This window comes from Etheostoma spectabile, chromosome 5 (assembly GCF_008692095.1).
Source record: "Etheostoma spectabile isolate EspeVRDwgs_2016 chromosome 5, UIUC_Espe_1.0, whole genome shotgun sequence".
NCBI lineage: Eukaryota > Metazoa > Chordata > Actinopteri > Perciformes > Percidae > Etheostoma > Etheostoma spectabile.
The window spans coordinates 11,604,227-11,616,520 of NC_045737.1; the positions used below are offsets into that span (position 1 = coordinate 11,604,227).

General features: G+C 40.0%; 2 protein-coding genes across 2 annotated transcripts in view; one reads left to right on the forward strand and one right to left on the reverse strand.

The window, feature by feature from the left end:
* Positions 1-52: 52 nt before the first annotated feature.
* Positions 53-6,566, reverse strand: arsk (arylsulfatase family, member K). Its single transcript, XM_032517024.1, has 8 exons — positions 6,316-6,566; positions 5,804-5,933; positions 4,306-4,465; positions 3,140-3,422; positions 1,854-2,025; positions 1,103-1,327; positions 779-994; positions 53-658 (listed from the first exon to the last, which is right to left on the reverse strand). The coding sequence occupies exons 1-8, from the start codon at positions 6,421-6,423 to the stop codon at positions 384-386; spliced, it is 1,569 nt and encodes a 522-aa protein (XP_032372915.1). The 5' UTR covers positions 6,424-6,566; the 3' UTR covers positions 53-383.
* Positions 6,567-8,379: 1,813 nt separating this feature from the next.
* arrdc3a (arrestin domain containing 3a) overlaps positions 8,380-12,294 on the forward strand; it is a 7,782-nt gene continuing 3,867 nt past the window's right edge. The window contains exons 1-5 of the mRNA XM_032517031.1: positions 8,380-8,918; positions 10,941-11,022; positions 11,153-11,300; positions 11,570-11,672; positions 11,870-12,126. Coding sequence (XP_032372922.1) covers positions 8,639-8,918; positions 10,941-11,022; positions 11,153-11,300; positions 11,570-11,672; positions 11,870-12,126 — 870 coding nt within the window. The 5' untranslated portion in view covers positions 8,380-8,638. The remainder of the gene's footprint in view (positions 8,919-10,940; positions 11,023-11,152; positions 11,301-11,569; positions 11,673-11,869; positions 12,127-12,294) is intronic.

A 12,294-nucleotide genomic window follows, 5' to 3' on the forward strand; every position in this document is an offset into this window, starting at 1 on the left:
AATAACAAATGAACGCAAAAGTGAAGAAAATATTTATTTATTTATTTATTTATTTATTTAGGGAAATAAAAAATAAAAAAGATTAATGAAAGAAATGTAATACACTTTTTGTCATGGCCATATTACATTTAAGTCCCACTAAAAGTCTGTGCAAAATGATCAGTCAGGTGTGACATATAAAAGGTTTTGTCAAAGTGCGACCCTCGGACATTAAAAAGGATTCTTGGAGATCATCCAGCATTTCAACTGTTACAGTATAAATATCATTATGAGCCATAGACCCACCCATCAAAGCTTCTTTCAATCTAAGAGGTTAGATTAAGTCCATGTTTAATCAAAGTTGGAGTCCAGCTCATTAACCATCATTACAACAATCGGAAATATCACAAAGAGTCATATAGCCACCTATCAATAGCTCTCTCATTGGCTAATGTATCTCTTTGCCAATCCAAATGCCACCTGAGGTTAGCAATGACCTGGCTGTAGTTTCTCCCCAAACTGTGGCGCCAGGCACCAAATGCTTTTTTATTATAGAGATGGACAGTTGTAGAGACTTTTGGATAGTCCACAATACTACGCAGTAGCTTATCCAGACGCACCTGCACATCTGGAAATTTGAGAGCTACATTATGAAGTTCTTCCTTGTCCAGTGTTAAATCTGCAAAATACAGTACAGAAAAATCAAAGGGTGCAACAGTTGTGTGATTGCTTTTTTTTTTACTCGAAAGCATATGAAGAATGGTTGATTTAAGTTTATTTGCTGAAGCTAGGAACTCACCAAAAAGCTGTGGCGGGACACTCGAGCCATCTGCATAGGCAATATATTTCCACCGTCCACTTCTCAGCATGTAAGTAGAGGCATTGACATTACATCCATGATATTCACTCAGAACCCAGTCTGGATGTTGCTTCTTGGAAAAAGCGCTGGCGTTGGATAGTAGAGGAAGGAGTGAATGGCCACTGAGAAAACCTACTGGTAGAATACCAGCAATGTCTGCAAAATACAAAAGTAAGTCAAATTCCTCCACACCTTGAACCATAACACTTTTATTCTACCCTTCTTAACAGACATTTTAAAGACTACTTCTGTGTACTTTCTTACCCAGCACAGTGGGATAGAGATCAACCAAGGACACAAGCTGGTCGACCTGCAGGCCAGACTTCAGCCCAGGCCCCATGATCAGCAGGGGGACATGGGAACTGCCTTCAAACATTGACATCTTGTAGAACTGCCGGTGCTCCATGGCTAGCTCTCCGTGGTCGGCCGTAAAGATCACAACAGTGTTGTTAAGCAGCTCGGTCTCTCTCAGAGCTGAAATCACCTGGCCTGAGGAGACAGAGTAAGCATGGTTTAAAGGTCAAATGGCATTAAAATGTCACTTTATTAGGTTTTTTAACAGTAATATGTGTTCACCCAGCCTGCCTTTGGTCCCCCAGTGGCTAGAAGTACAGTACTTGAGTAAATGTATTCAGTTACATTCCACCATTGTATATTAGTATTACTGTTACATCTAAAATCTAGCTACCTGCTGTTACCAGTTACGCTACGCCTTATTTTATAGCCAGAGCGGTATGCTGGCTGTGCTGACTGTTACAGAAAGTCTCTCGCACCAACACTTTACTAAAGTTTTTTTTAGTTTTTTACAGTACATGTTTGGATCTGTAGACCAAAACAATTACTGCTCCTTGCAGGTATTGTGCTGCTGCTTCATTAGTTATCATGGCAACAGGGTTTGGTTTGAACTTGAGCCCTCTTTGTGAGTCCGAAAAACATGAGGGTTAGGTGATGTGTCAAACCCGCTGCCTCCTGCTTAGAGAGTCCGTCCCCTGGTGAACTGCTGCTGTCAACTCACCCAGCATGGCATCTGCTTCTGCACACATGGCATAATAGAAGGCCCTTATCCTTCTGACTTCCTCCTCAGCGAAAACACCACTGCAGTTTTTGGTGAAGGTGGAGTAGTAGTCCACAGGGTGCATGGCAGCAAAGGGCAGCCATTTAGGAACAGTGATGAGCTCAGAAGACACCTGTGTGTGTAAAATCAGAATCAAAATCAGAAAAAGATGTGTTGCCAAGTAAGTAGCACATATTAGGAATTTGCCTTGGTTGATTTTGCGTACATAAAACATACTTAAAAATGAATATGAAATAAAGACACAATAATTACAGAAACAAATAACGCTTAACTATGTGTTAAGCCCCGATCTAGGAGTGTCTGAGGGCAACAAAAAAAAGGAAACAGAAGAGTGGAAATTTGAAATAACAAAGCAATTTATGCTTTAACACGAAACAACCAAACAACCTTATCTTATAAAATATCTTCATAATTATCTACCGAAAGCTTTGGGTGAATCAATGCCAAAATAATAAACAGAAAACCACCTCTTCTCCTATAGGTCTATCACATAAAGAAAGAAAAAAAAAATAAGAACTTAAAGAGAAACTACTGTTTTTTTTCAACCTGGACCCTATTTTTCCTATGTTTTTGTGTCTAAGTGACTGTTGGGAACAACAATCTTTGACATGTTTTTATGTTTAAAAGTTAGAGCTGAAAAATCGATTCAAAAATTCTAATTAATTACATACTCTGTAATTAATAAGTGCTTCAGGAAGAAGAATGTTCTATTCAATGATCCAGACAGTGCGTTCTCGTCTCCCTCCTTCATTTTACAGTCGAATGGTGGCTAGAACGGCTCCGGGTTAAAAGGTCAACATGGAATGGATTAATCTGTGTAATTTTTTGACAGCCCTGTTAAATAAAAGGATCTTACTCTTTAACAGAAAGGTCGACCTCCTCCATAATGTTGTCAGACGCTTAGAATATTAATCTGAGCCTGTCAGTGGCAAAACAAGCACTTTTGTGAAGGTAAATACAAGCTGGACAGTTGCCCCATTAACTTACATAGTAGCTTGTGTAACCGCTGCCGACTACAGCGACCACACTTACTGCACCAATGTCAAAGATTGTTATCCATCAGTCACTTAGACACAAAAACATAGGAAAATAGGGTCTAGGTTGAAAAAAACGTCCGTTACTCTTCAAGACTTTATAGTGAGTCCTAGATTTATATAAAAACATATGATGTGGTTCTGCAAAAATGGAGAGAAAACATTCTAGAAGCAGGGAAAGAAAAGCCCTGCCTTTTTCAGCCAGTATGGTGAGGTGAGGAAGGTGGATCCCCCTGCAGTGGGCCCCAGGGATTCAGTTTTATACGGGTGAGGTAAATTGAGGCCGAGATAAAGAGCAAAGGGCTGGTGCGCGGATGCAGTTCTCTGGTGGATCCACTGTGCAGCCTTGTCTGTGTTTTCCCAGTCTTTTCTCATGACCCTTGCTGTTGACATGTTCCCAGCGAGTTGCGTAACGGGACGGCCCTCTTGGCACAGGAGGAGCTGAACATCTCGTGTCCAGGCCTCAACTCGATTACTGCAGAAGTTGCACGCACGCACGCACACACACACAAATACCAACAACACGCAAGCAGAGACACAAAAAAAATGGGAAGTGGAAGGAACATGTGAGGACGAGCACCCAGAAAGATGACTCACACTGTTCTGAAAAACAGCTGCCCACATGTACACTATGCCATTAGGACTGGGCGATAATTCATAATATAATAATTTATTGTCTTTCAATGGAATCATATAGTGATTAAATCATACATCAAGACAGCTTGATATTCAATTACGTTACTATATTGATAACAACAAGCACATACTAACTCAATTTTCTCAGAAAATCTGAGAGGGAATATCATTTGAAGAATTGCAGATTTGTTTTACCATCACTATTTTTGTCAACAAAGTCAGTATACAGCTAGACAAAATATATTTTTTTCTCTTTATAATTTCACTTGAAACTGTTTATCACATTATTGATTAATTATCGAAAAATCTTATTGTTAAAATATTTTGTGAAAGCACCAATTGTCAACGCTACAATATCGTTGCAACATCGATAACCCGATGTATTTAGTCAAGAATAATGTGATATCTGATTTTCTCCATATCGCCAAGCCCTATATGTCATAACTTATTATTACTCATACAGTAGGTCACTAACACTTCTTTTGTGTGTATGGTGTGTAAGGGTAATTAATGATCTTAGTTTGATGAATCGCTTTGCCAGACCTTCATCGACAGCGCTGTGGATGAAGGTCTGGCTAGTGCACACAGCATTCCGGGGTGAGAGAAATCATGCGGGACATGCATCCCACTGAATTTCCTGCGGTATCGGAACAAACCTGGAAGTGTAATTTATATGTTATTCACATATATATGTGAATGTGTTTCCTTATCTGTCTGGCTACCTAACAGAGTGACTCCCTGAGGTGTAGTCCAGCTTGCCCATCGACTTGGTGAGATATCCATTCGCCTCCAGTGAATCCATCCATGTTGTTGCGTTGGCATCCAGGCACTTGTAGTTGTTCCATGACTGAGTGAGGTGAACAAACTGACCGCTCCACATTGCTGAGGAACAAAGATTAAATATTTTAAATTAGGGCTGGACGATTAATCAAAATGTATCAACATTAAAATTCTGAAGCTGTTATCGACAAATTTTTCCATTGAAATTTCAATTATTTATTCCTGTTGATAGGCCTACTTTCTCCTTCAAAACATTCTACAGTGTGTGTAGTCACGTGCCTTTGTCCGGACCAGTCACCCGCATGAAAAGCATAATGGAGGATAACTCAAACGCTGAGTAAAAGTCGAGTCAACTGAGCAACTTGTGCCCAAAAAACCTGCAGTGTCTGGAAACCTTTGGGCTTTAGAAAAGATCATTTAGAACAACACGATTGATTATTGTTAATTTATCGTTATCAAGGTAAAATGTGCAATTAATCCGGATGTTAATTTTTGGTCATATTGTGCAGCCCTTGTTGATATGCATGTATTACTCCACCATTATTACCATCTTAATTACCGCAGTATCTTTGTCCCCGGTGCCTTTTATCTTTTATTTGGATCCCCGTTAGCTGCTAACAATGTAGCAGCTACTCTGCCTGTGGTCCACATGAACACAATCTCAACATATACATATAAATACCATTCATACACGTTTACATACATTTAAAACAAGACATATCATTGTATATCATACAGTAAATTAGTGTCAAATGAAATAATGTCACATTTCAATAATAACATCACTTTCCGAAAATAACAGCCCATCATAGTTAGATCTAACTATGGTCTCTCACATAATTTATCTTGGAGTACAGACAAAGTGGCTGTTGACTTAAACAGAGGCCTATTCCTAACGACAAATGATAAGGTTGCGTGCCAACCCCTGGTCTACTCTGAGCCATGGGAGACTGGCACGCACACTCTCTGTACTCAGCCTGGCACCTGATGGACATGCCAGTGCAAGTTTTGCTGCTTTTTTTTTAACCCTTGTGTTGTCCTCCCGGGTCAAAAACTGACAAAGATTTGACATTTTTGTCCCCTTTTCAGATTGTTTTGTTTTGTTTTCACTAACACCACCTTATTACCACTAATTTTACACCACTTTTTGGAATTCATGGTCAATAAACCTAATTTACATAGAATTATACTATTGATGATAATTGAGTTAAAAAAAGCGGAAATTATGAATGATTTTGACTAATAGTTAAGATCAGAGGAACGTACAGATAAGTTTAGTCAGGAATGAAAGTGATCAATTGTATTTCCAAGCGTTGTATGGAATCCAATCCATTTTTTGTGGTAATCTGGTTAAAAAGAAACCCATATTTCAGATATCGACATTATTTAAAGGGGTCAAATTTGACCCCAGGACAACAGGAGCTATCTTCTAGTGCTTACCTGCTCTTGAGGGGCAGCAGATGGGCGAGTTGGTGTAAGCATTGAGGAAGGTAGCACCGAGCTCCCTGAGGTACTTTACATATGGCAGCTGCACAACTTTCCGGCCAGGATCAAAGGTCAATCGCCCATCCTTCAGAAAGAGATCAGTCATGTATTAAATGTGAAAAAAATAAAGCATCTCTGTACCACAGTCAAAGTATCTTTATTGTCATATTGTGTTGGAGCAAGGATTTATGCATAAAACACAAAAACACTGATGGACAACACAAAAAAGATAGTTTACAGTAGGTTCAGTAGGTTTTACAGCATCCCGGTGATTAAGTGCAAGTAGACAATGTAAGCATTTATGCACATGAGCAATCTGTGAAATCAGCTTTCTACAGACAGTCGGGTGTAATATTGAGCTACTGTCCTGTCCTCTAGTTGTGTGTTAGCCTAACAATAATAAACAATAAATAAAGGGTAATGTTGTGGCAGTAACTACGCATTAGGACAACATAATTCATACTTACAAATGCATCACTCATCACCATCACAATGTTGGGTCTGGTTCCATTTTGGCACAAACTGTGGCCATACATTTGAAACAGTAATAATAAACTAACTACTTCTGTATTCATGACAGCGTTTATCCTCTTTTTTCAAATTTGTCAGCTTTCTGTCGTAAAAGAAGAGATTTGTCTTGGACTGGGTGAGATTTCATTAAAGTAGACATTCACCAAGCGATCGAGTCTGAGGAACTTGATATACACATCCTGGTTACGCTTTCAAAATAAGAGTTTTCTTGATTAAATTAATGTAATAATTTACATGAAACTCTAGAGGGCAGCATTCATCTTTTAACAAAACATCTAAGGAATGCTGCACAATTTTGTTGAGCTGGCACTAATGACTACAGCGACATACTGTTGGCCATTGTATAGTTTCACAAAGCTGTGTGTCTATATGGTTGTGAGAACCCATCTAGTTAGGGTAATATATGTTGCAATTAAATATCACCTCATTTGAATGCATGAATTAATAAAAATAATAGTTTATACTTTATTAATCAGGCAAGGGAAATTACAATGTTTTCACTATGTTTTTATTATTACACATATTACACACAGCCCTGAATTACACACACATGCTCAGTACCTATAACTGCACTAATGGAGAGATGTCAGGGGGGGGGGCATGGAAAGGGGGTTTGGGGGTCTGGTGCCTTGCTCAAGAGCACCTTGACAGTGCCCAGGAGGTGAACTGGCACCACCATGCTTTGGTCCGTATAGGGACTTGAACCAGCGACCCTCCTTCCCGACCCAATTCCCTACTGACTGAGCTACTGCCACCCCAAATTATAGAAGCTAACATGAAATATGATTTGGTTATTACTTGTTTTAGGCAAGGCAAGGCAAGGCAGCTTTATTTGTAGAGCACATTTCAGCAACAGGGCAATTCAAAGTGCTTTACACAAAATCAGTTAAACAGATAAAACACAAGTACAAACAGTTAAAAATCATAAGCATTAAAAAGCAATAAAACACATGAATAGACAGTCAAAAACAAAATAGAAACATTAAGACACATAAAACACAAGAATAAAAGTTACAGTGCAGCATAAGAAAATTAAAGAAATGACCATTCATTTAAAGAAAGGCAGCGTTTTAATCAAACGCCATCCAATTGTCCACATGCACAAAATAATTCTACAGCTACAAAACTTTAAAAAAAAAAAATTACCCTTTTTTGATCCCATAATCCAATAGTATTGCTCGCTGCAGATCTAGCAACCACGGACCTGTACAGATACACCCACTTCCTGTGATTTTCCATGCTCATTATACAGCTCTGTGGCTGAATTGCAAATGACACCTGGTAAATAATCGCAATGAATTTGAATTGAAAGGTTGTTGTTTTTGCAGACATGTTTGTTGGAAATAATGCACAATGACTTACAGGGCTGTTCAACAGGTGATGCTGCAGTTCCCTTTTAGAAGCCCTGATGGCCACCAGATGGCGTTCTGAGCCTCAGAGTTGTCAGACCATATATATATATATATATATATATAAAAGATATGGACAATTCAACATGGTCCATGCTGCAGGCATCATGCAAGACTCAGAGGTTGTGGTGTTCCTGGATATCTGTAACCATATGTGTGGATTATATCACAGCTTGTGTAAACACATATAGACATAAGGCTGGAGGCTGTAGTTCTAGAATAGATTCTTATGTGATGTAACATGCATTAATGGTTATCATATAGTCATAAATTATACAGAGTGAGCATTCAGCAAACATCAAATGTATTCCTTGTATATTGATCTCTGATAGAAGTCTGGAAGTAAGTCGGGATGAGACGGTTTTGGGGGGTAGTTGTATTCGTTTATTTGAAATATAACAACCTGACCTGTAAAACCTCACGTACGAAACGTCTGTGGTTAACATTTCTTTGTGCAGTCTTTCAGCTGTTTGGCCAAACTTGTCATCTGGCTCAGAGCCACACTTCCAGAAGGCGGAAGGAGGGGGCAGCGAAGCCCTGCGCATGCGCCCAAGGTTGTTTTTCACACAGCCAGTCGCTTAAAGTGAGCTGAGCTACGGGGGTTTCCTTGTCTTTGACTGGAGACCAACTAGCAGAGAGGAGGATGATAACAGCATCCCTTGCTGTTATTCAGCAATCACACATCTCAATGAACTGCTCGCACAGAAACCACTGATCGTGCCGACTGCTGTTTGCAGGGCAGAGATACTGATCAGTGTCTAAAGACTGCATCCCCTTTTTTTCTTATGAAATTATTTTTTCATAGACTCTTTTTTTTTATTTCGAGGTCTCTGTAGCCTATCTTTCCACCATGGTGCTAGGAAAGGTAAAGAGCTTCACAGTAAGCTACGACTGTCTCAATGACAGCAATGTCCCCGTCTTCTCCAGCGGGGACTGCGTCTCAGGGAGGGTGATCATCGAAGTCACCGGAGAAATCCGCGTGAAATCTCTCAAAATCCACGCTAAAGGATTTGCTAAAGTTCGTTGGACTGAATCAAGAAATGCTGGCTCCAACACCGCCTACACGCAAAACTACACAGAAGAAGTGGAATATCTGAACCACAAAGATATTTTAATTGGGCACGAGAGAGGTAAGCAAGTTCGTCTTCTAGTGTTTTAGCTGAAGTTTTACAGAAACTGACTGCAAGATGCTCGTTGTGCTGGCAGAGGACTATGTGTTTACTGGAGGATGCTAGTACCCTGTATACCAGAATCTGTCTTAATAATGTAATGCTGAAGACATACACTTGAATGATAAGATGGCTTCTTATGTGGTGTTGTTTTTAATAGACGGTTGATATTGGCAGAGAGGTCCATCGCTACTTGTTTGTGTCATGGTGTCAGAATGAATGACAGCAGCTTGGGCATCTTTGTTTTTCATAGTTTTTCCAAGTATAAAGCGATAATTATACTATTTTTTGAGATACAGGTCGATAGAGTAATGACTTCCAGTGGTGTGTCGCAGCTTTGTTAGACGTTTTCAATGCAGAAACTCATCATATCTGGGCTTTCTTTGTAGCTTTTCTTAAGTTTCCACCCATTGTTCAAAGCGGTTCAATCCTGTTCAGAAAACTGGACCGGGGGGGAGGGCGGAGCAACGCGCATGCCCGTGTGTCATTGGCTGTGGTGCTCATGTGTGGCCAATGACATCATTCTTTTTGCAGAGAGTGACAGAAAATTCTGCAACTTTTTTAAATTAACAAAACACCTGCAGAACAGGACGAGACGACAGAAGTACTTAAAAAACTTTTTTTTTTATTAAAAATATGAAACTGCAAAGATGATACTTTGTTTCCCTTCCTCTGCAAATATGTGCTTTGTTGGAATATAATATGACGTTACATTGTCAGCAGCTTTGTGCTTCAGACATATTAGCGTGACTTTATCCGCATAATGGTTTTTTATTTTTCTAATAGTACAAGAAATACCCATTGTGAGTCCCTGAATGTGTTTTGGGGTTTAGCTTGGTGTTTTTGTCCATCTGCAACATCTTCACTCTTCTTATAAAAGACAAATAGTGGCTGGTCTGCTCTGCAGCAGCCTTCCAAGTGTAGACCTAGCGTGTAAATTGTGTTTGGCAAACTCTTATGTCACTCGACTGTCGGGTATTTTGTCATTTCCAGGCAAATTGTTCATTATCAGAAGGGCTTTGGGGGGTTTGAATTGAGATACATTGTTCCAAACAAACGTTTTGCTACGTCGTTCGCAAAGATAATAGGCTAATACTTCGACTAAAGCTGCATTTCGCTACATATGCTCTGTGTGAAACGTTCTCCGGTGATGCTGAAGTGGATGATACAGTGGAAACCTGCGGTAGCTGGCGGTCTGGTCTCTGGAGAGCAGCAGGCTTGTTTCGTAGTAGTGACTGCGTTGTCGCACAGCGAATGCGTAATGAGAGCAGAGCGGCTGTGGGAAGCTGCTTACACCGGTTTAGGCCGGTCTCCTCCTGCTCGAGTCTGCCGTTTGACTGACAGCTCCGCACTTGTTTACCACACGGCTGCTGCTAGTAGGGGGAGGGAGTGCTGAGCTGGCAGATGCGCACCCGGCCTGTCGACCCAGCTCTTTTTGTTAATGAAATAAAACGGTTTTTAAAATTAATATAAGACATTTTAATGAGCAATTTGACGATGCGAAAATACCCTCTTGTCTCCTCCCTATGTGTGCTCTCTTTCTTCTTCAGAGCTAAATGGGAAAACAAATCGGTCCTTGTTAGTGAGACAAATTTATCTACCTAGCTATAGGATTTTATTGTTGCCCCACATAGCCTAGTTTCCCCCATAATAGCCTTTGTATTGCAGTCATATATGCCACAATGGGATCCATGTAGTTCTTTGTTCATACAAAAAGCACAAACTTGCAGGCTCAGTTTCTGACACCACAAATCAAATTTACTTCTTTGGTGTGCTACAAATATTAGTCAGATCTCTCAATAAATCTTTTTTTTTTTTTTTTTTTTTTTTTTTTTTACAAATCAATATGATAGTAAAATCCGTTTTATTCTCTTTTGTCTCCCCCACCCTGTGTTTTTTGGTATGACTTTCAGATGCCTTCGTAAAGAATTTTACCCAGGTATGGTATACATGTGTTTGGAATATTATCCTCCTTTTTTTCAGATGATGACAACTCGGAGGAAGGACTCACCACTATCCATTCAGGAAGACATGAGTATGCATTCAGCCTCGAGCTTCCACAGATGTAAGTGTCCAAATAGTACACCTAAGTCAGAATTTAACTATCAATATCACCAATCATTCAGCTGTAGCGTTTGTGAGTTTTTGACAGTAAACATTACCCTTTTCTCATCTTTTTTTCTTCTTTCATGTAGACCTCTGGCTACCTCTTTTGAAGGGAAACATGGCAGTGTTCGCTATTGGGTAAAGGCAGAACTCCACAGGCCATGGCTCCTGCCCATGAAGACCAAGAAGGAATTTACAGTCTTTGAGCACATTGACATCAACACTCCATTATTGCTGGTAAGTTATTCTTGAAGTTTTAACATTACTTTCAATTGGCTGATTGTAAGGGGGTCTGACTTTAGTGAGACCCATTCTTGACATAATTGCCCCGAATATGATCGTCAAAGTGAAAATTTTGTCTAGTTTATGAATCAATGGACAAACGTAACATAGTAGTGTGCACATCACTAGTTCCTTTTTCTTTTTTTAGAGGTTGTGGTGGGGAACATGAAGAAAACAATCAACCAGAAATTTGCTAATGCATCTGTTTTTCTTTTTTTCTTCAGTCACCACAGGCCGGCACGAAAGACAAGACTCTTTGCTGTTGGTTCTGCACCTCAGGTCCTATTTCCCTAAGTGCCAAAATTGAAAGGAAGGGATACACCCCAGGTGAGAATAAGTAAATGATTCATAATGCAACTGATAACATGGTTAGTTATGTATTCACCTGATAGGTTTATGGAAGTATCACCCTGTATAGACCACTGCATTCATTAGTAATAATGACACACTGGATTAAAAAAATGATTGATAGAAATGTAGAGAAACGTCAATGAACCTCTCCTCCACCCTGTCTAACTCTGTAGGCGAGTCGATCCAGATCTTTGCAGAGATCGAGAACTGCTCTTCTCGCATGGTGGTGCCAAAGGCGGCCATCTACCAGACCCAGACCTTCTATGCCAAAGGGAAGATGAAGGAGGTCAAGCAGCTTGTGGCCAACCTGCGGGGGGAGTCTCTGTCCTCGGGCAAAACGGAGACCTGGAGTGGCAAGATGCTGAAGATCCCACCTGTCTCACCCTCCATCCTGGACTGCAACATTATCAGAGTGGAGTACTCTCTCATGGTAAGTACAGTAATACTAGATTTGGGCCACCCAAAGCGTCAGCTAAATGACATGTAATGTAACAAAGACGTAACTCCAATTCCCTTCCCTAAACCCACTCACTTAGAAAATAAGAAAGACCCTACCCAAATGGAGTAGGTGATTCAAAATATACATACATACATACAT

What these genes read in the sequence shown, in the direction of transcription:
- arsk (XM_032517024.1), bottom strand. Translation starts at nt 6,423, where the DNA reads ATGAATACAGAAGTAGTTAGTTTATTATTACTGTTTCAAATGTATGGC. An exon ending in TGGTGATGAGTGATGCATTT is followed by an intron (nt 5,934 to 6,315) that starts GTAAGTATGAAT and finishes CTCTTTCTGAAG; the next exon opens with GATGGGCGATTGACCTTTGA. An exon ending in TCAGGGAGTCACTCTGTTAG is followed by an intron (nt 3,423 to 4,305) that starts GTAGCCAGACAG and finishes CAACTTCTGCAG; the next exon opens with TAATCGAGTTGAGGCCTGGA.